This window comes from Aspergillus foveolatus, assembly GCF_047715535.1.
Source record: "Aspergillus foveolatus strain CBS 279.81 unplaced genomic scaffold BDW70scaffold_33, whole genome shotgun sequence".
In the NCBI taxonomy this organism is placed as follows: domain Eukaryota; kingdom Fungi; phylum Ascomycota; class Eurotiomycetes; order Eurotiales; family Aspergillaceae; genus Aspergillus; species Aspergillus foveolatus.
Genome location: NW_027396097.1, coordinates 117,553 through 138,382, shown reverse-complemented (window position 1 = coordinate 138,382; position 20,830 = coordinate 117,553). Strand labels below are relative to the sequence as shown.

Here is a 20,830-nt window from a genome sequence, read left to right as displayed (position 1 = left end):
TTATTGTTAACGCGTCTTCTTAAGCACTAAGTACAGATTAGGGCTTGATTACTTTAGAAAAGAAAGATTTTATTGCGACCATTTATATTGCCACTCATCACTCGAAGCTAAAGCTGCTTTCTCATCTTCATTATCTGTTCTATCCGTGGTCCAATATAAGAACATTGCTTGCCATGGGCCATTTTCGTCGATGAAGCACAGTGACCTATAGCGTCTCTATATGGTAACTTCGGGTTGCAATGGTAGATACACATTATCGGGCCTTTCTCTAGAAAACTGTGGATGGGGCTTGAGAGGTGTGAGGAGTATGTAGAACGTTGATGTTTATTCCCATCGACCAGCTTCCCGCTCTCTTTCAACTCTCGCAGCCCGCGCGGCGTCGCTCTCATCATCGTACTTGTAGTTAAGGCGACGCCCAGCTCGCTCCTGTCGACTGTCGCGTCGGCGGCTGGATTTGCCAGCGTCCCGATCAGCTTGCATCGCTTCGCGGCGCTGTTGTTCCTTGAGCAGACGCTCGCGGTTGCGGGCTTCGCGTTCTAAGGTATGAGGGTCTTTCTCGGGTTCAGGTAAGTTTGACAGAAGAGTCTTCTCCCTTGTGTCTTTTGGACGGTCTCTATTGCTGGTGGAAGTGCGAGCGTCGTCTTCACGTCCTCGTTTTGCTTTACGTGAGTAATAGTCACTGTCGGCTGCGGATTCGGACCGGTCACGCCGAGATCGTTTTCGGTCTCGGTCTCGATCTCGGTCTCGCTCTCGAGGACGTTCCCGGTCACGATCGCGCTCTCTCTCCTTTTCCCGGATTCTGTCCCGGTCACGTTCACGATCACGCCGACGGGAGTCTCTGTCTCTTTCTCGGTCCTCCTCGCGTCGACTTGAACGGTCCTTCCCTGACCGATGGGTGTCTAAAGTGTCTGCATTTCGACTTCGAGGTTTGGAGCTGCTTCGCTTTTCAGCAAAACGATCAGTTTCTCGACTATCACCGTTGCGATCACCACTTGCGCTGCGACTTCGGCTGCGTCGACGGTGAGACCGACGGGACCGATGGGACCGACGCCGGTCTCGTTCCTTATCTCTGAGTGATGACCTGTGAGATTCAATAGACGGTGATTTGGAGCGGCGCTCGTCATCTGCAGTCCTATCTCTCTCATCGTGATGGGGCCTCCTTCGACGCTCCCGCGGGCGATCGTAGTCGGTTGCGTCGTCTTCAACGCTTCGAGACCTCGGACGATACTGTCGACGGCTGCTCGAGCGGGATCGTACGCGAGATCGAGATCGAGACCTGCTTCTAGGCTTCGACCTCGACCTCGACCTCGACCTCGACCTTGCTCTGGAGATAGACCGAGATGACGACTGAGGATGCTGATCTTCCGAGGTTGGCTCGGCGTGCGGGCTGCAAAGATGTCCGTTAGTTCTTGTTGATAGACATGCAACGCTGAGAAAATACGTACGTCTCTGAAGCTTCAGGGCCTCTACTAGGCTGGTTAGGGACACGTCCGACTAAGTGAAAATTCCTTTGACGAAATACGCTGGTGTTTGGGAGCCCTTGTCTCATTGCTCTAGGCGCAGCTGGAGCACCCTCAACAACAGGTCCTCGCGATTGCATATTAGGCGCTGGCATAAATTGCTGCTGCGCACCAAGGCTGCCGCCGCGACCATGAAAGCCGCCTCGCATATAACCGCCACCTCTACCGAACCCTTGGTGCATGTAAGTTGGCGCCGCAGTGGCTCCGACGTTATAGGGATCGTTAAGACTATCAACGGTGGGAATACCCTGAAGTTGGTTCTCTGCGTTCATAGCTTGGTCTGAATGGCCATTAGCTCCAGGTACGGACTCGTCATTACCACCATTTGCCTCCACTTCGTTTAAGGCCTGGTTCTTCGAGGAAGCACCGGCAGTGTTTGGTCCGTCTTCCGCACTCTTCCCACCTGAAGGAATATTGTCTTCAGTAGCCGTTGCATCCGCTGCGCCTTCCTCAGTCTGTGAGGGCATGGTTTTGTCCGCGATAGAGGTATTATCTTGAAGAGCTGCAGAGTTAACATTATGGGGGAAATTAGGTTGCATATGACCAACGTAACCGCCACGACCACGGCCGCCGGAAAAGTAACCACGGCCACGACCCCGGTAATTGCCGGGGCCATAATAGCCATTCTGGAGCTCTTGGTTAGAAAACTGCTGCTGCTGCATTTGAGGATGAACTCCGTTGGGTTGAGACATATTATATCCGCCAAAGCCAGAGGGGTCCCCAAATTGCGCGCCCATACCATTCGCGAAAGCATTTGGATTGAATTTATCTTGGCTTCCATTCCACATATTGTTCTGTGAGCCGTCCCAACCACCGTACATCCCCTGCCCAGCGTTGAAATTCATTCCCATATTCATGCCATTGCTCATGCCATTCATGTTCATCCCGTAGCCTCCAAACATGCCCTGACTCGCGGCCATCGGGTCCATGCCCATGGCGGCCATTCCTGTGAGGGTTTCTCGTTAGCCTACAAAACTCATATCTGAGCGTCAGTCTCTGTCGACATACCCATAGGATTGGGAAACCCCATCATTCCACCGCCCATGAACTGAGCCATGGGGTTTGTACCCCACGCCATATTCGGAAACATCCCTGGGTTCATGTTGAATCCCATGGGGTTGGGAAAGCCAGAGCCTGGCATAGCATTTTGAGAGTCCTGATCAGATTGTTCAGTAGACTCGTTATTCTCGATATTATCTCCTTCAGCGTTCTTTTGTGCCACATCAAGCGCTTGATCCGCTGCATCTGGAGCAACTGTTTCGGGATGTTCATCCTATAGGATTCCCTTCGTTAGGTCTGCGCGATAGAATTTGAACGGAGAAGGAAGCTCACTACCTGGGAGACTCCATTGGTCCCGATCTGTTCCTCGCCGGCAGCGTCGACTTCAGCTGCCGCGAGTGCGGTATCAACGGGTTGTGCTGCTGACGAGTCTTCGCCAGCATTTGGCAACGGCCCATCTGCCGGGGTTCCCTCAACGACATTTGAGTCTTGCTGAGACTCTTGTCTGACCGAGGCTTCTTCCGCAGGCGCAGCCGTATCTGAAGGGGCAGGCTGTGCTTCCTGTCGCTCCTGTCGCTCCTGTCGCTCCTTCTCGCGTTTCTTTTCTTCCGTGCGAAGGAAAGCCTTCAGAGTGGTCCGGAGGGCTTTGTTCGGCTTGCAAAGATCGGACGAGAGGGGGGTGTGTGCGCAGACTGGGCATGTGTCCGGAAGTGATGCCTGGCCTGCAGTTCGCGTAAGAACCACATACGCAATATAATCGTAGGAGGACGCTTACAATTTTCACAGATCGCTTGATCACAGCATGGAAGACGGAAGGCATTCAAGGCAAGCTTGTTGCAGATGGCGCAGCGCAATTTGAAAGGAATCTCATCCTGGGTTAAGGAGCTGGAGCCCAAGAAAACGCATCAGTATATAGCGCAACGTACTGAAGCTTTGCGCTAGGGCTCACCTTGCAATTTCCATTAAGCCCGAAGGCTGAGCGGCCGCCGCCATTGGGAAGACTAGCTACACGCAAGCAGCAAGGAAGCAAAGTCGATTGAGTTGTGATTATAACAGGAGGAGACAGGCCGGAGAGGCAACGGAGCGCGACATGACTTTAGTCAACCATCAGTCCATATCCAACAGCGTCACACGAGTATTTGATGAGGACTTGGAAACCTGAGAATCTGTCGCAACTGTTTGGCGTCGGAGTGGAGGCGGAGTCGGAACGGAACAAATTTCCTCCGTTTACTGGAACATCTTACGAATACAAGTACTCAGGGAGCTTGTCTAGGAGATAATTTACTGATTCTGGTGCCGAGACTCTTGCCCTTGAAGGGCTAATGCAAGGCTGAATGCAGTTTAGGCTGAATCCTGAGCTTCGAGAACGTGCATGTCAGAGTGACATAGCCGGGGCAAGGCTAATGGCGAGTACAATCCATCCGACCCATACTGGATCTCGTTTTTCATTGCCCGGGTAGGCATAGTGCATGATCTATGTTCAGGGTTTTATAGCTTGGACAGGAGGAAGGACTCAGAGAGTTTTGCAAGATAATGCCCAGGACGCGATCAGATTAGATCAAGTAATTTGGTCCCTCACCGATGTACATGTAAGATGGATCCCCGCAGCAGGCGATACCAATCCACGACGTGAATGGTTTCAGCCTGCCTGAGGCTCCTCTACATCTCTGGGCTCTGGTATCGTCATGCAGCGTCCGAAGGATGGAGGTGGAACAGATAGGTAAACACAAATAATATATCGGTAAACACATAATAACAATAAACAAGCAATAAGACAGATCACAAAGACAGATATTATTTGATAGGATTTTGTATTACTTGCATCATCAAAAGACGTGAAAGGTCGAACCACGCGCCGCGAGGCCAATAAGGGCTGTGACCGTCGAAGATGACTGTTTGGTTGATGTGGCAAGAAGAGCGGGCGGTAGAGTCATTAGTTACATGTGATGCTGCGAGGTGAGAGGGAAAGAAAGACGAGGATTAGCAGCGCAAGAGTGAAATAATGGTTGGAGGGGATGAGGTTAATAGAGTGAGGGAGAGTGAAATCATAATAGATGGACTCAGAAAGGAGAAATTAAGTAAGCAGGTACATCAGGAATCCGTCCCAGGATCGAGAAAATGATTTTGATCTAAATGATTTTTTGTTTAAAATTAGCGCGGCAAGACAGGGTTAAAAGGGCTAAAACGCCGCCCCCCGCCGACCGGAGCAAAGAACTTGAATCTCTTTTTTGGCTAAACTGCCACGCCCCGTCTCCCTTGGGCCCACGCACCAGAGCTTGGGCCATCAACAACAACTCGTCTACTATTCTACAAGACACAACTGATGTCGCGGCCAGCTTGATTCTTTTAGCTCAGATCTCAATCAAATTTCCGCAGAGGTAACTACGCGTCCTCTATTTTCCCCCCTTCCCAAAGCGCACTCGTTGTTGCCTCATCCGTCCGGTGTCGACGCGCCGACGCTACGCTCTATACATACTGCATACTCCGTCCATCACTCTACTATTCTACTATAACTATACTATACCATTGCCAGTTGCTGAGACCGATTTGTCAGCAATGACAGAGCAAGACAACTCCTATCGCCCACGTTCTCCCGACCTTTCTACCTTCCAACCCGCGATCCCCTCCCCCGTCTACCAATTCGGAAACCCGCTCGCCCAGCGCACATCCTACGACGCCTCGCCCTTCTTCACCCCGCACTACCAACAGCCGTCCGTCGCGTCCGCCAGGGCTTTGCAGCAATACATTCCCCCGTACTCCGACCACAGCTTTGACGCCGATATGGCTCGCCGATCCTCCCGCTTGGCCCGCGCCGTTGAGGTCGCGCCTGCGCCTGAGATGAAGTATGAGGAGCCCAAATACGAGGAGCCACTATACCAGGAGCCAGTCAAGCCAGAACAGCCCTTAGAGCCCGTAGAGCCCCCGAAACTGGATCCGGCGGCTGGAATTGAGGTGAAGACCAAATTTCCTGTCGCGCGCATCAAGCGCATCATGCAGGCAGATGAGGATGTAGGCAAGGTCGCGCAGGTGACACCTATTGCCGTCTGTACGTATCAGCCCGTTCAACCTTGTACTCTGCGAGACTTTGCTAACATGTTGAATTTTACAGCCAAAGCACTTGAACTTTTCATGATTTCACTGGTTACGAAAGCCGCTAAAGAAGCAAAAGACCGGAACTCGAAACGTGTAACCGCGTCGCATCTCAAGCAAGCCGTTGCGAAGGATGAAGTATTAGATTTTCTGGCAGACATCATTGCTAAGGTCCCAGATCAACCGACGGGGCGCAAGCATGAAGACGACGGCAGCGATCAGAATGAGCAGCCAAAACGGAAGCGTGGCGGTCGTCGGCCAAAGGATGATAGTGATTAGCTGCTCCGTCGGGGTCCCTCTCTTTCTTTCTTTTATGGTATGATCGGTAGCGTTTCTTTGTTTTAGACCGGTATGGAGCGCATATTCTTCGGCGTTGCGGTGGTGGGACGGCGTGCATCTTCGATGTGAATAGGGCTTTGATATTGGGTACTTTGATATCTCTTCAAGCCATCAATCTGGCTTTTTACCTGCATTATCCTCTGAATTTTCCTCAAATTGTGTACCGAAAAGTACATAAGTTGGGGTAGGTATAACTCTCAGTTGTAGGAGTAAATACACTAATCCCAATGGGACCTGGGTTCTCACACTAAACCAATTTCGGTCTCAGGGACACCATGCCGCATACTCGGAGTACTTCCACTCTCCCTCTTATCTCTTGTTCAGCAGCCATCTCCTGCTCGTGCTTCTTCCTGCGAGGAAGTATCATGCCGTGGCCACTGCAAAGATGGATTTTGTATGCTGGATACCCCTGAGATGCACGCGTTGCGCGTCTTTTATGTTGCTTCTCCTAATCGAACGTAGTGGTCTCGGATTATAGGCGGCTCCCGCTCGTTGTCGAAGAGCCCTCGAGCTACCTCCCCCACAGAGCGATTGACGACATTTAAGCGGACATGTAACACACTACAGGTCAGTGGCCCGATTCTAAATGCACACCCTTAGCTAAGATGCTAACATTTTCCGCCCCTGGATAGCAAATATGGCGCTCTAGCAATTCAACAGCCGCCGAGCAAGCGGCCATCGTACACGCGCGTCATTGCATTGAACGCTTGAATTCCGTCCTGAGCGATGAATCTCGTGGTCCTGCTCCTCACCCGTGTCTCGCCTATGCCGCATCCTCTCAAATTTTCGTTACCGTGACCAAGCTTGCTCTTTCATCCTACGATGAGGCCATGCTCCGCTCCGCAATGGTCCTCTTCAACACCCTTATTGATTCGGAAGTTGACGGGGTGGTCGATAACAGGCTTTTTGCACGCTCACTGGTTGACCTCGTCCGTCGTGCCGATAAAAAATCGGCAGATATTGAAGGAAGGTTAGTGGAGCTGCTGTTTGGCGTTGCGAACAATATCCGTCTCCAACCTAGTATTCTCCCTGCCTGGTTTGCACCCCGGACGGACGATGAGGAGCAAAGTACCGGTAGCGTCGAGTTTGCGGGCACGATGAGGACGGATGATTTCCCGCTGTTCTACCTATTGGTGGAATGGGTGCATCATGCGGGGAGAGCGGGCGATTTCGCGAGAACCGGGCTGCTATACCTGATAGAGACGGCGTCGCGGTCAAAAGATTTAGAGCGGTGGCTGATCGAGAGTGATCTGGCGACTCTGATGGCAACCGGGCTAGGTGCTTTGTACAGCCAGTTGGGCAGGTAAGTGTTGCCAGTTCTCATCAATTGGCCTTATTAACTCTTCATTAGTCTAGGTTCTAGTCTGGATGTGGAGCCCGTGGTACCGCATGTCATTTCACATTCAGATCATGCGCATCAGGAAACAGCGCTGCCGCCCGCGCTTGGCGCATCAATGGATTCGTTTATGGCCTACCTCTTGTTCTGGCAAGACACCATCGATCACTGCAAATCAGCCGAAGTAGTTGCCACCTTATTAGACCACTTTCAGGTCTTATTCCTTGAACAATTGCTGTAAGTCCTGATTCTCAGCATCTATGTTGCTTCTAACCTCGGCCTGTCAGATACCCTTCGCTGCTAGAGTCGTCTGATGTTGAGGGCGGTTCAACAGCTGCAGTCCTCACTTATCTCTATCGTATTCTTGCTTCAGTCGATCAGGAAGACCTGGTCCAAAGGATTCTACATTTCCTCCTCGCGTCACCTTCTGGCTTAGATGTACAAGCACCCGAGAAGAAAGAGGACATGTCCGCCAGTCGGCGCAAGTCTCTAGATGTCCTTGCTGCCTTTTCGCAAGAAGCAGCTCGACCGTCACCATCCCTATTCAACTTGAGAGACCTGGCCCTTCTTGGACTTCAATCGCCCAACCGGCAGACCGTTCTAGCCACATTGCGGCTGCTCACCGTCATCCTACAACGATATTCCTCGTTCTCGACTTTCTTAATTCGGACTAATCCCACACAACCCGCCAAACAACGGACGGTCGGGGCGTTGAACGCGGAAGTAGGGCACCTACTGACAATGGCGACTTCTATCATGGATGAGCCAACTTTAGACCAGTCATTCGATAATTATCTTAAGGACGCGTCGTGGATTCTTGAGTCCCGGCTGGCCATTCCCCCACCAAACAATGGCTCGGAAACTCTTCCATGTGAAATTCGCCAAGAAGATCCGATTGTTCGCGAGCTGCTGGGCTGTCTAGAGACATTTTTCACTAACACCGTGATCGTGAATCTGGCTTTGACGGAAGTTCTAATGAGCATTGCGTCCTCGCACCTGATGGCGCTTGACGGATGGTTACTTGTCGATCCTGCAAAGTACAACTATGTACAGTCCGATGGCGGTTCAGGTGATGATAATTCGACGGATATACTCGACCAGGTTCATAGGATGTATCAGGAACCCACTTGGTCTCCCGCCGACACACCAACGCTTACGGCCGTCCTACGCAGGCTTGTCGACAAAGTCCAGGAATGGCGAAAGCAGGTCGAAGATTTTGATATCTTGATAGCCGCACGCCGAGACCTGCTGCACGAAGACGACGAACGTACCGGTCAGGCAGAACAGAATCCCGGAACCCCTGCTTTCCGCAGTACGGAACGATACTCGTCAAACACACCGAAAACGCCGCAGCAGGGTTCTGATCAAGGGACACCGCGTGGCAGACGCGACCTGCGGAACCTGACATCGCCACAGCGCAGCATCCTCGGGTCGCCTTTAAGAGAGGTTACGGTAAACAAAATCCACTCGCCTCCTCCCCGCGACGCCTCTGAGGCTCGTTCTGCCGCAGAAGAGCTGCGCAAGCGCCTAGCGGCACCGTTCTTGCCAGAAAGCAAAGTTAGTACATCTAATGACCGCACTGACAACGGCGCGCAAGAGCCATCTCCAGCAGATCAAGAGGTAGCGGTCACGGACGAAGAGGAGCGGAAACCGAAAGCTGAGACCGCAAGTCTCGGCCACGTCCTGACCAACGTTGTGATCCTGTACGAGTTTCTCCTGGAGATTTCGGCAGCCGTACAGGCACGCGGCGCTCTATTCGAGGAAGCGGGCTTCCACGGTGTAGGCTCGTCTCTGCCAGTTGACGATTCCTGAAAACTATGCCTAAGCGGGCGGGCGTCCGTGGCTGGCCCGAGCGACGCCTTTGTATTTAGACCTGTTGATATCCAAGCGAGCCAAACATTTGCGAATTGCAATTGTATTATAAGTGATCCTATACAATACGTACTCAGAGTACATATCACAATAATGAGCTGGCGGATTCCAAGATCAGGAACATGGTTATCCCTATGTCTGTAGGCTACTGTCGATTATCAATCTTGGCTGCCTCCCAAGCTGGTACCTAACCCTCCGGAATCATCCGGAACTTGACGTCCTTGAAATCCGGAAAAATGGATGGTTTTTCTCCCGAGGGCAGTGCTACTAGTGCTGATCATCAGGATTCCAAGGAGTACGAGTCCAGAGTACTCCTAAAGCAACCCTGACTCGAGTTGGGAGTTGAGACCAGTTTCAGCCATCGTAATGGGGGCGCAGGCCATGCTCTTATTGGCTGCTAAATTCAGGAGCTGCGCGAGCTGAAGAATAATCCCATTCAATATGGCAGCAGGGAAAGCCGTTAAGTAGACCATTATTTTCATTTACAAACACTCTAAATGGATAAAACCGGGAAGAGCTTTTTTATGCTACTCTAGAGTAAGGGTAGAGAATAATGATATTGTTTTAAGTGGGCTGCTTGCGCATCTTTGCCCCTTTTCCTCCCCCACCAAACGACTCGAACTATGGAAGGCAGATCATGGCTTAGATTTTACCTGACCGGCGCTTGATGATTATTGGCCTCCTGTATCATTTTTATTGTTTGACTACCAATTGAGCTGCTTATAGCCCTGTGAATTTATAATTGCTTCTGCCTTGGATCTCATCTCGTTTACTCTGCTTCGCCCAGTCAGCTTCGGCTCCTTATGTTCTTTCCCCTCTCCCCTCTCTTCTCTCCTGTCAGAACTGCTGTGGTGTCCATCTACATGTCTTCGATGGACGTATCCAGCTCTTTCTCCTGATCATCTCTGTCTCATGAGGTGAATTGTCTACGGCTATATATAAAAAACAATCTATCCTTATACGAGGTTCCTGGAGCATTATAGGGGACCCAGAATGTCCCCTACTTCCCAGCACCAGCAACCGTACCAGGACGCACACGACAGCGAAGAAGACGTCCCTTTCCTACCTCAGGAACATCACCATGGCATCCGTCACGGTCCCTCACATTCTCAGTCTTCCGCACGCGCAAATGGCTACAGCGGCAAAGAAAGCGTGGTCATCAACGGCGCGATTCGCTCGCGACTGATGATCACGCTACTGGCCATGGTCCTTGCTGTGGAAGTCGGGTTCGTGATGGCGGGAGGTCCTATGACAAGGATCTACGAGTCAATCGCTTGCCGCGAGTACTTTGCGCAGGCTGATCCCACCAAGATTGGTCCTGACAGAGAGGTCCCCGAGGAGCTCTGTAAGCTCAAGGAGGTGCAGAGCGAGATCGCGGCTGTGACGGGATATATGGAGTTTTTTCAGGGGATGTTGAGTATGTTGACCTCGTCTGGCTGGGTGTGAGGTGCGGATGGGGCGCTTATGCTGATGTTTGGACTAGGTGTCATCTTGGCTGCGCCATACGGGCTGCTGGCGGACCGCTATGGGAGGAAGAAAACGCTCTGTCTCGGCATCCCGGGGTTTATCCTGAACTGCGTGATCATGTTTGTGGTTATGTGGTTTGATGATGTATTCCCGCTGAGGGCTACGTGGGCTTCCTGTTTGACGTTTTTCTTCGGGGGTGGGCCGGTCGTTACTATTGCCGTTATCTTTACGATGATGGCAGACGTTACTACTGAGGAGGAGAGGTAAGACTCGCTAAGTTTGTCTGCAAGGATACCCCGGACTCGGCTAACGGATTTAGGGCTGTTATGTTCTTCCGATTCGGCGTCGCGAGCATGGCTGCCGATTTCGTCTCCAGCGCTGCAAGTTCGTGGCTAATGACCATGAATCCTTGGTTTCCTCTGATACTGGGGTGGGGTATTGTGATCGTGGGCGCTTTTTTGGCGCTGTTGTTACCTGAGACGAAGAATGCTGTTACGCCTCGTACATTCGAGCAGTCTCCCGAGATGGAACTCGACCCGCTGTCATCTACGAATGAGCCCAAAGTCTCAAGCTCGTCAGAGAAGTTCGTTGCAGACCCCGTGGGCGACGACGAGGATCTTGACATGCCTTTCCTCAACCGACCGAAACGGCGCTCATTCTTTGCTTCGTTGACGACTCTTTCCCGATCCTACCTCAGCCCCTACGCCTTCATCTTCCGCACCAAGCGCGTCCTCCTTCTCCTCACGGCCTTCCTCGTTTATCGCCTCAGCCGCGGCTCCTCCTGGTTCCTGGTGCAGTATATTTCAGCCCGCTACAACTGGACCATCGCCCAAGCGAATCTCCTAATATCTTTCAAACCAGCCCTCACTATTCCGCTCTTCCTCTTCATCATCCCCTACATCTCCAAGCACGTCCTGCGCGGCATGAACTCGAACATGAAGGACTTGACTCTGGCCCGCGCAAGCATTATCTTCCTCGCTGTTGGCACATTAGGGATCGGTCTCTCCCCTAGCATCGCGATGCTGATCCCAAGCCTGATCGTGCAGACCTCCGGGTCTGGGTTCGCGTATCTAGCGCGCTCGCTGATCACCACGCTAGTGAAGCGCGAGGAGACAGCGAGACTGTTCACTGTTATTGAGGTGTTACAGGCAGTCGGCAATGTGATTGCTAGTTTGTCAATTACGACGGTCTTTCAAGTGGGATTGGATTGGGGCGGTGCGTGGGTTGGTCTTGCGTGGATGATGACCTCGACGGCGTTTTGTCTTGTAGGTGTGTCGATTTGGATGTTTGAGTTGCCGCCGGCTGTGGAGAAGTTAGAGGAGCACGGTGATTGATATTGCTGAGCATGGATCCTTTTTATTTCTTGAATATATAATATTCATGTGGTTTTCTGTATATAGGTGGCGTTTCGTTTATATAGGGGCGTTGGGCCGGGCTGGACTGGGTTAGGTTATATATACCAACTAGACTGGATTGTCAATTATCATGTTATTTATTGGGTATGCGACTGATGTTCTCCGGGCGCCTAATCTTGTTGAGAAGTGGACGTCTTATACTCCAGGTCATGGTAAACCCTCAGGCACCAAGGCAACATTTCACATGTCAGCCTCCAGCGACAAACATTAGTGTTGCGATAGCGATAGCTGTTCACAATCCACAGTTGAGAATCGCTTTTCAACCACGTCCCACCGGTGCTTTCTTCCGACAACACCTGTTACCTGCTGCTTCCGACCTTGCAAAGTTTGCACCAGGCCTTCCTTTCCGGGAGCTAAGAATTGCAAGACCGACCGGGGACCAAATAAAACCCCATCGTGAAATGGCCGTTCAGCAAAGCTTCGTCGCTTCCTGACACTCATCGATTTACAATACTACCCATACTGTCGACATTCTTTCTCTGTATTGACACTCGCTGATACTTGAAACACTGGTCTACATTCGACACCGAGGACCTACGCTCATTAACAATCCTTGAATCATATTTGACTCTCGTAATGGAGAGATACACGCAGTTCCGCGACAAAGGTATGGGACTTACATGAATGCCACTATTATGAATTATAAACCATGTCCAGTTTGACAAATACTGCAGGGTCCGGAATTGCTCCCTTCCTGCCCGCTCCGCTGCAACCTGCGCCCGGTTGCTGTCCACTTTTGATCCGGGCGTTGCTCTTCATCATCCGTCTCCCGTTTCTCGTTTTCTTTTTCATGGCTTACTTCGCCGTTCTGCAGTGGCTGCCAATAGGATCGCTTGGAAAGAAAGCCGCATTATGGTCTATACTGGCGGTACCTAGTATATGGTGGATTGACTTGCAAGTTGAAGGAGTGAGGAAAGGCCACCTCTCACGGCAGCAATCCCGGCTTCCGGGCCCGGGCTCTATCATTGCAGCCTCGTTTACATCTCCGATTGATGCACTTTACCTCGCCGCCATCTTCGATCCGATTTTCACGGCGTCATACCCGACCACCAAGGAAGTGGAGGAGATCTCGCTCTTTGAAGCGATCCTGCGCGCCTTCGACTTGCCTGAGACTCACTACGCTCCTCGGCGGAACGCGAAGACCACCTCCCTTTCCGAATTACAGCGCAAATATCCCGGTCGCCCTATTGTCACTTTTGCCGAATGTACCACCACCAACGGCCGCGGCATTCTCCCGCTCTCTCCCTCGTTGACGAAGATCGGATCTACGTCGAAGATCTTCCCCGTTTACATACGCTACCAGACTGAGGATATTGTCACCCCAATACCGGGCCATTATATTGGCTTCCTTTGGTCCCTGCTCAGTAAACCAACTCATTGCATCCGCGTCCGCATCGCGGAGTCTGTCACGATGGCCGGTAGTGGCAACGGCATGACCGAGAAAATGAAGAAGTCTAACTACGATACTAACTACTTTGATCTTTTAGACGAGGTAAGTGCATCCAAAGGAGGAGTGGCTTCTTCGAGGGATAGGGTGGAAATTGACCTTAGCCCTACCGAGAAGAACCTTCTGGATACGGTCGGGGATGCGCTTGCGAGGTTAGGCCGGGTGAAGCGGGTTGGCTTGGGGGTTGCTGACAAGATTGATTTCTTGGAAGAGTGGAGGAAGATGCATCCGGCGTGAAGTCTATCATGGACTAATCCATGGTGCACTCTCATTTTATATCCTTACGTGATTGGATATGGTATGGGTTTTACCGGCGTACAAGTTGTATAGGCTCTAGCTCAGGCACTCATACTTTACATACATGGACCATCGTCCTTCATTAATGCTTCCTCGACGCCTTGACGTATAGTAATGAAGAAAAAGAAACGCTTTTCTGTTTTCTAAGACCAACCTACAAACCAAAAGCTAAACTAGGCTATTAAACTGAACTATTGATTGTACATCACCCAGACCCGAAGGCCGCTTAATCGAAAGCATCCGTAATACACCCGGAACTAGCATCCTTGACATTCCGGGCATACTTTCCAAGCGTCCCGCGCAAGTTCAACCCGGTCTGGGGCAACTTGCCCGCCGCCTTATCAGCCTCCCACTGCTTCCGTCGCTTAGCGAGTTCCGCCTCGTCAACGTCGAGGTCCAAAACGCGCTTCTCGGCATCAATAGTGATCACGTCGCCGTCGTGCACGAGACCAATCGGCCCACCGACGGCAGCCTCTGGGACAATGTGTCCAATAAGGAAGCCGTGCGAACCACCGGAGAAGCGTCCGTCTGTGATCAGGGCGCAGGTTTGGCCGAGGCCAGCACCCATGAGGGCGCTTGAAGGCTTGAGCATTTCTAGAAAGGTGGATTAGCAGGTTTGATGAGAATTGAAGGGTCAGGTTGTTAGAGAGTGCATACCAGGCATACCGGGACCACCCTTGGGACCGGTGTAGCGAATCACAACGACAGTCTGCTCATCCTTGGTGATTTCCTTGCGCTCCAGGGCGGCAATGAAGTCGTCTTCGTGGTTGAAGACGCGAGCCTTACCCGTGAACACGGTTCCCTCCTTACCGGTGATCTTACCAACGCAACCGCCCGGCGCGAGCGAACCGCGCAGGATCTGGATGTGACCTGTTTCCTTGATGGGGTTGGAGAAGGGGCGAATGATTTTCTGGTCCTCGGGGAAATCGGGGACCTTCTCGAGGTTCTTGGCGAGGGTTTCACCGGTAACTGTGATGCCGGAGCCATCAATGACGCCTTCCTTGAGGAGGAATTTGAGGAGGGAGGGGGTGCCGCCGATGTTGTGGAGGTCGGCCATTACGTATTTGCCGGATGGCTTGAGGTCTGCAAGGAAGGGGGTGCGGTCAGAGACGGCCTGGAAGTCGTCGATTGTGAGCTTGATGCCGACGGAATCGGCGATGGCGATGAGGTGGAGAACAGCGTTGGTGGAGCCGCCGGTGATGTTGACAACGACCATGGCGTTCTCGAAGGCTTGCCGGGTCATGATGTCGGAGGGGCGGATGTCTTCGACGAGGAGGCGCTTGATGGCTTCACCGGCGCGAAGACATTCGTCGTATTTGGCTTGCGATTCGGCCGGGTTGGACGAGGAGCCCGTGAGGGTCATGCCCATGACTTCGATAGCCGTGGCCATGGTGTTGGCAGTGTACATTCCACCGCAGGCGCCGCCACCGGGACAGGCGTGGCGGATGATGTCGAAGCGCTGGGGCTCGTTGATCTCACCGCTGATGAACTGGCCGTAGGCTTGGAAGGCGGAGACGATATCGATGTCGGCGTTGCCCTGCATGGAAGCGCAGCCGGGCTTGATGGTTCCACCGTAAACCATCAAACTGGGGCGGTTGACTCGTCCCATAGCCATTAGAACACCGGGCATGTTCTTGTCGCAACCGGGGATGCTGATGTTGGCGTCGTACCACTGACCACCCATGACGGTCTCGATGGAGTCGGCGATGAGGTCACGGCTCTGAAGCGAGTAACGCATACCACTGGTACCCATACTAATTCCGTCACTAACACCGATGGTGTTGAACTGGTACCCGATAAGGCCAGCCTTCTGCACACCCTCACGGACACGGTTGCTCAGGTCGAGGAGGTGCATGTTACAAGGGTTGCCGTTGTACCAGACCGAGGAAATACCGACCTGGGCCTTGTTCATGTCGGCCTCGGTAAGACCCGTAGCGTACAGCATCGCCTGGGAAGCACCCTGGGACACCGGCTGTGTGATATGGCGGGAGACCTTGTTGAGGACGGGCTCATCGTCTTTTGGCGAGGCTTTTAGGCGGGGGAGTGTAGTAGAGATTGGACGACTGGGCGCATTTTCAGTTAATAGACGTACAATCAAGACGTAGAACCAATGATTAGATGTACAATGGGAGGTGACCTACATAGCAGCTCTGTTGGCCAGGCTGCGGAGAGCAGAGGGCAGGCGGCCCTGAGTCTGTGAGAGAAGCATTGTCGTGGGTCCGATCACAGCTGACTGTTTTTGGGAATACGGACCACGCCAGGAGCTTATGTAGGAGAGAGGACAAGAAAACTCTCGGGATTCGAAGCGAGCAAAGAGTCAGAAAAGAAGACAGGAAGTGCCGGAGATCTGAAGTTCTCCGCAGGCTCGCAGCGAAGTCGGGGCCGGAGTTGGCCATCGTTTCCCCGGTGGCCAATCACAGCGCGATCTTAGTAAGAGTCTCCACACAGAGCTTATGGCTCGTTTAGGGTCGATCTTATTCATGCTGGATTGTAGCATATAGGGCTATCTATACTTATGTCAGAGGAGTTATAATTCTAAGGGTATAACATTGATCTAGCCAAGTCTCATAAAGCATTCGGCATTCCCGCCGATCTGGTAATCATGCATGCGTCATACGTAGCATAAACACAGAAAACAAGTAAAAAAGAGAAAAGAAAAGGCACAGCAAAAGAAGTTAAGTTACAGAAAGAAGACAGAGAGACCAGCTCATGGCACTTCTTTATCGCCTCGCTTCAACCCGCCAGGCACGTCAATCGCGTCCTTCACCCACTCCATGGCCGCGATCTCTTCGAGGCTCTTGCGTTTTGTGTTTCGTTTCAGGAGCGACTCGACACACTCCCGCGCGCCTTTAAGTCCACGGCCCTTCTCGGGATCCCACTCACCGTCGCTGTCTGCGTACCGGTACCAGGACCATTCGCACCGTGCTATACGGTGAGGAGTTCGAGCTCGGAGTTTCGCAGGATCGCCTCGGGTTCCAGGAAGGGCGTCGAAAGGAAGTCTGCTCTCCATCATCGCATATAGCAAAACTCCTAGCGCCCAGCCGTCGGTGGAGCGGCCATCGTACTGCTGACCCATCAGAATCTCTGGTGCTGCGTAGTCCTCGCTTCCGCAGCGGGTTTGGAGAAGAGGGCTCTCAGGGGGTTCAGGTATACGTCGTGAGAGACCCAGGTCGCTCAAGGTTACAACTGCACGGTCATAAGTGCGCCAATCGGTGATCTTCTGCAGAGCTTCTTTGGGGAGATTGACGAGAACGTCTGGTAGCCGTCAGTCAGCTTTGTTCTAGCGGGAAGGGGTGGAGAGCTTACTCTCGAGTTTGAGATCACGATGAACTACATAATGCTCGTGCAAATAGCGCACAGCAGCCACCAGCTCGGCGAAAATTCGTCGAATGAGGCCTGGAGTCAGGGGTCTAGTATTGTTCGAGACGACTTCGAACAAGTCGCCGCCTGGACAGTAGTCCAGAACCAAGAGGGCGCGTTTTTCGTCGCTGCCAAAAGCCTTCAGTTGTACAAGGGATGGATGGTTCAGAGACTTGAGGATTTCGACCTCGCGTTTCAGGGACACCTCCAGTCGCTCCTCATCGGCTCCACCCGCTGGCCCGTGTTCAATGATCTTTATTGCAACTAGCTTCTGGGTCGAGGATACGGCGTCAGAGTGACCATGATCAGAGTCCGCCCCTTCTGGTTCTACACGAACAGCCAAAGATACCTGGCTGAAAGTACCATGGCCGAGTTGTCGGAGTTTGCGATACAGCCGGGGCTGCTGGGTTCGAATGGAGCGCACCGAATAGTACTCCTCCGTACCATGCGAGTCGGAATGATGGATGACGACAGGTTCATTTTCGCTTACACCGAACCCACTGCTTCGCGGTGGCGAAGGCGGACGAACCGTAGGTAAAGCAATTCCTCGATGGATCGCGAGATATTGCTCCCGATGCAGGTTGTTCGATTTGGAATCCGTGCTCGAGGAGGAGGTAATTCCAAGCGGTGCGCCGGTCCCGGACACGGCGACGGGGCGAGGTTTGATGGCAACATTTCGCCCTGGCGGAACGTACTCACTCAGACTACGATTGCGCGTGTGTTTCGGAACGGCAGGCGTTTCCAGAGTCTTATCATTGCTCGGTTTATCCGCGATCACGGGTGTTTTGCCGCGCGAGCGTGCCTCCGGAACTCCGGCCAAGGACGACTGCGACGGGTCACTGGGACGCAGGCTCAGGCTTGAGCCGGTCCTTGAAACCACCGAGGAGGTCCGAGACAAGGACTGCGAGTTACGGCGTGCAGGCAGTCGCCAAGGCGACGCGCCACCAATAGGCGAGGGTAAAGGTGTAATATCTCCCATGGCTATTAGTTGAGGAGACGACAAAAGAGAAGCTGGAGATAAGGAACCCCCACTATGACTTGGAGCCATCAATGTCCTTAGGCTCGGTGTCCGATGCGGTAGGCTGCTGGCAGAGGTGCTGTGATGGACGTAGAAGTCGGCCTCGCGATGGGGACTCAGTCGATGAGCACTCGACGAGACACTCGAGACGTCCGTCCGTATTTGCAGGGCAGGCAAGCCGGAAGCATGGTGTTCTTTGTGCGTCGCATTTTTGACCGAAACTGGCGATTGATTTTCCGTGCACAAAGACCCAGCATCGAGGCCGTCAGGGTCTGGATTCACGGGCGATAGTGGATGAAGCTCATTGTCACTCGAAACGGCCGTCGCGCTAGACCCGGGCAACTCGGGGCGGACGACGACGGACCCTGACCTCTCGGTCGGTGCAGGAGATTCTGGATAAACCATCGAACGAGTATGGAGCCTGGAGAGCTGCATCCATTAGATGACCGTTTCCGTCGGTAAAACGTCATTTAACGAAGCCGGAGCCATACTTGCGATACCATGCGGGTAAGATCGGGGAATCTCGCACGAACCCTCGGTCAAACCCAGAAGATGGCGCTGAAGGTGAAAGCGCCTTCAGGATGGAATAATGGCGAGAGGAGAACCGTGGCGTCTCAGCGCATCAGGAATTCTCCCGCTTGAGAGAAGGTGAAGCAACAAAGGCGGCCAAAGGAGGCGCTGGCAGGGCGAGGCAGGGCGAGGCAGGAAGGAAGTTGGGGGCTGGTCCAGGGCAACGAGATTTGCCCGAATCAAATCAAAATCAAACCCAGCAGCGACAGGGACGACGTAATGCTCTGCGCGGAGTAATATTACGCCCGTATATTAATAGCTCCAGCGGCGTCGTAGTTTAGATTGAACGCCTGCATACTTGATCTTGAAGCAGGAAAATTTGGCCCATCACAGCGGGGTCAGCTGATTCTCTTTCTGCCTCTTCTGGCCTTGACGACGTAAATGCGGGCTGTTCCAAGCGGTTCTCTCCCCGGTTTGGGCTTAGTGGTCCCCGCATTGAGAAAAGGGTTTGAATAATGTACTAGATAAGGCAAGTCGATTGCCTGTTCGGGACCACTGCCCTGCCAATCTTGAGGCCCGTCGCGATGCGGCGGGAGAGGCCCGTGATTGTGGTTTATCGAATCCGATATTTGTATGCACTAAAGCTGCATGATAGCACACCGTGGGCTCGTTTTAGCGATAGATTGCGCATAGTTGCATACGGCAGTGTCTGGACCATCGATTATTACGAGAAGCGCTATAAACAGCGTTCGAGATCCATAAATTCATGCCTTGTACCTGCAATCGAGCATAAAGAATAGAAAAACTGACGAGCAAGGCTAGACAGACGAACGCGTCCATTTGGCGGAGGCCCAGAAATCGTCCATTGTTAACATGTGCTGTTCGCTCCCTGATCTTGAGTACTGATAATTCTAGAAGCGTTCTAGAAGGGCTAATGGGTTTGCTTTCAGATTTTGATTGATGCTCCTGACAACATTAAGGCGCTTGGTAAGACGGACCGAAACCTGCATCAGTTTTCGCCAGCAAGAACACAAACGCAGGAGTCTGGTATATGTACAAGAAATTTAACAAAACCCATTACCATGCCCGTTTCCCAAAACCATGGACAATGCTGTAGAAGTATGCGTTGAGCGCCAGAGTGAGGAGAGTTTGAAAAGCAAGGCAGTCGTTCTAATACACAGTATATGAAGAAATATAGATTAAATCACCTCCCCGCTTGACCGAAACATTGCAGACGAGTAAAGAGGACGTCGAAATATCGTCGGACATGAGCGTGTTTTACAGAAGAGCCTTCTTGGCGACCTGCAATGACATTAGTTAGGGAGCAGGCGAGCGAGATGTTGATCTGGTTTGGTTAAACTTACACTCCAAGTTCCCGCAATGCTGGCCACGATACCACCAGAGATCAGCATGGGCTTGAGGCCACGAGTGCTCTTGAAGACCATTCCGCTGACGGCGCCGGCAGCAATGCTGTTCGCGGCATCATGCTTCCCCCGAGCGTAACCGGCAAAAGAGTTGAGACCGTTGTATACCATTGCGACCACACCCGCAGAGTTTCCAAGAAAAGGTCCTCGCCGTGTAATCGAGTTCAGCACACCGTTGAGACGGATCTTGGGAGGCGCGGTCACTGGTGTCCGCCTCAATCCTTCAGCCAAACCCCATGCTCCTCCGATCGCGAGCGCTGTGACATAGGTGGTTCCGGTTCCATAGCAGAGGTCGTCCGACCATCCTCGCGACGGTAAAACAGATTGTGAGCCAGGAAGCTGGTCAAGCGCTGAGTCTTCGAGTGTGATATAGTCGAGAGTATCTTGGTTCAGACCAGCTAGAGGATGAAGCTGCGATGGGTCGGGAATGGCAACCTCGGAAAGGAATGAGCTGGCATCTGGGGCAGCAGATGCGTCAAAGCCGTCTGCACCCTTCGCCTGTTTGCGGCCGCTGAGCGAGTCCCAGATGGACATTTTGGGCTGAATCGGAATGAATTAAGAGGTAAAGAATACAAATTCGAAGAGAAAAACGGGGAAAGAGGATGAAAGTTGCTCGTACAGCTTCTGCTGGGTATTGCTGGTCTTCAACGTCGCCTCCGAGTTCGCCTGGATTCGAAATCTGAGGAATCGCAGAGTAAAAACTTCCCGAGTTAGTCCCGTGACCAGCCGGCTGGGC

General features: G+C 52.5%; 8 protein-coding genes across 8 annotated transcripts; 4 read left to right on the top strand and 4 right to left on the bottom strand.

The window, feature by feature from the left end:
• Positions 1-95: 95 nt before the first annotated feature.
• Positions 96-3,696, bottom strand: BDW70DRAFT_169063 (uncharacterized protein). The gene is made up of 6 exons (XM_073742605.1): positions 3,469-3,696; positions 3,295-3,404; positions 2,853-3,241; positions 2,529-2,793; positions 1,446-2,466; positions 96-1,387 (listed from the first exon to the last, which is right to left on the bottom strand). The coding sequence occupies exons 1-6, from the start codon at positions 3,510-3,512 to the stop codon at positions 325-327; spliced, it is 2,892 nt and encodes a 963-aa protein (XP_073594841.1). The 5' UTR covers positions 3,513-3,696; the 3' UTR covers positions 96-324.
• Positions 3,697-4,744: 1,048 nt separating this feature from the next.
• nctA (negative cofactor 2 transcription regulator complex subunit BUR6) lies at positions 4,745-6,081 on the top strand (the record flags this gene model as incomplete). The annotated part of the gene is made up of 2 exons (XM_073737248.1): positions 4,745-5,565; positions 5,629-6,081. Coding segments are annotated over exons 1-2 (746 nt in total), but the record flags the coding sequence as incomplete, so codon positions are not given.
• An 89-nt stretch (positions 6,082-6,170) lies between these two features.
• On the top strand, positions 6,171-9,245 carry BDW70DRAFT_138586 (uncharacterized protein). The gene is made up of 5 exons (XM_073737247.1): positions 6,171-6,342; positions 6,411-6,515; positions 6,581-7,251; positions 7,300-7,521; positions 7,572-9,245. The coding sequence occupies exons 1-5, from the start codon at positions 6,334-6,336 to the stop codon at positions 9,094-9,096; spliced, it is 2,532 nt and encodes an 843-aa protein (XP_073594839.1). The 5' UTR covers positions 6,171-6,333; the 3' UTR covers positions 9,097-9,245.
• A 563-nt stretch (positions 9,246-9,808) lies between these two features.
• BDW70DRAFT_138585 (putative MFS transporter) lies at positions 9,809-12,054 on the top strand (the record flags this gene model as incomplete). The annotated part of the gene is made up of 3 exons (XM_073737246.1): positions 9,809-10,573; positions 10,640-10,886; positions 10,943-12,054. Coding segments are annotated over exons 1-3 (1,682 nt in total), but the record flags the coding sequence as incomplete, so codon positions are not given.
• A 472-nt stretch (positions 12,055-12,526) lies between these two features.
• Positions 12,527-13,865, top strand: BDW70DRAFT_72808 (lysophosphatidic acid acyltransferase LOA1). Its single transcript, XM_073744694.1, has 2 exons — positions 12,527-12,645; positions 12,713-13,865. The coding sequence occupies exons 1-2, from the start codon at positions 12,615-12,617 to the stop codon at positions 13,720-13,722; spliced, it is 1,041 nt and encodes a 346-aa protein (XP_073594837.1). The 5' UTR covers positions 12,527-12,614; the 3' UTR covers positions 13,723-13,865.
• On the bottom strand, positions 13,866-16,097 carry ilv3 (dihydroxy-acid dehydratase ILV3). The gene is made up of 3 exons (XM_073744693.1): positions 15,924-16,097; positions 14,440-15,845; positions 13,866-14,376 (listed from the first exon to the last, which is right to left on the bottom strand). Exons 1-3 carry the CDS (start codon positions 15,989-15,991, stop codon positions 14,009-14,011), a joined length of 1,842 nt encoding a protein of 613 aa, XP_073594836.1. The 5' UTR covers positions 15,992-16,097; the 3' UTR covers positions 13,866-14,008.
• Positions 16,098-16,362: 265 nt separating this feature from the next.
• On the bottom strand, positions 16,363-19,051 carry BDW70DRAFT_138582 (putative protein kinase). The gene is made up of 3 exons (XM_073737245.1): positions 18,652-19,051; positions 17,089-18,589; positions 16,363-17,037 (listed from the first exon to the last, which is right to left on the bottom strand). Exons 1-3 carry the CDS (start codon positions 18,661-18,663, stop codon positions 16,490-16,492), a joined length of 2,061 nt encoding a protein of 686 aa, XP_073594835.1. The 5' UTR covers positions 18,664-19,051; the 3' UTR covers positions 16,363-16,489.
• A 531-nt stretch (positions 19,052-19,582) lies between these two features.
• On the bottom strand, positions 19,583-20,743 carry BDW70DRAFT_138578 (protein transporter TIM23). The gene is made up of 2 exons (XM_073737244.1): positions 20,035-20,743; positions 19,583-19,972 (listed from the first exon to the last, which is right to left on the bottom strand). The coding sequence occupies exons 1-2, from the start codon at positions 20,626-20,628 to the stop codon at positions 19,949-19,951; spliced, it is 618 nt and encodes a 205-aa protein (XP_073594834.1). The 5' UTR covers positions 20,629-20,743; the 3' UTR covers positions 19,583-19,948.
• Positions 20,744-20,830: the final 87 nt, after the last annotated feature.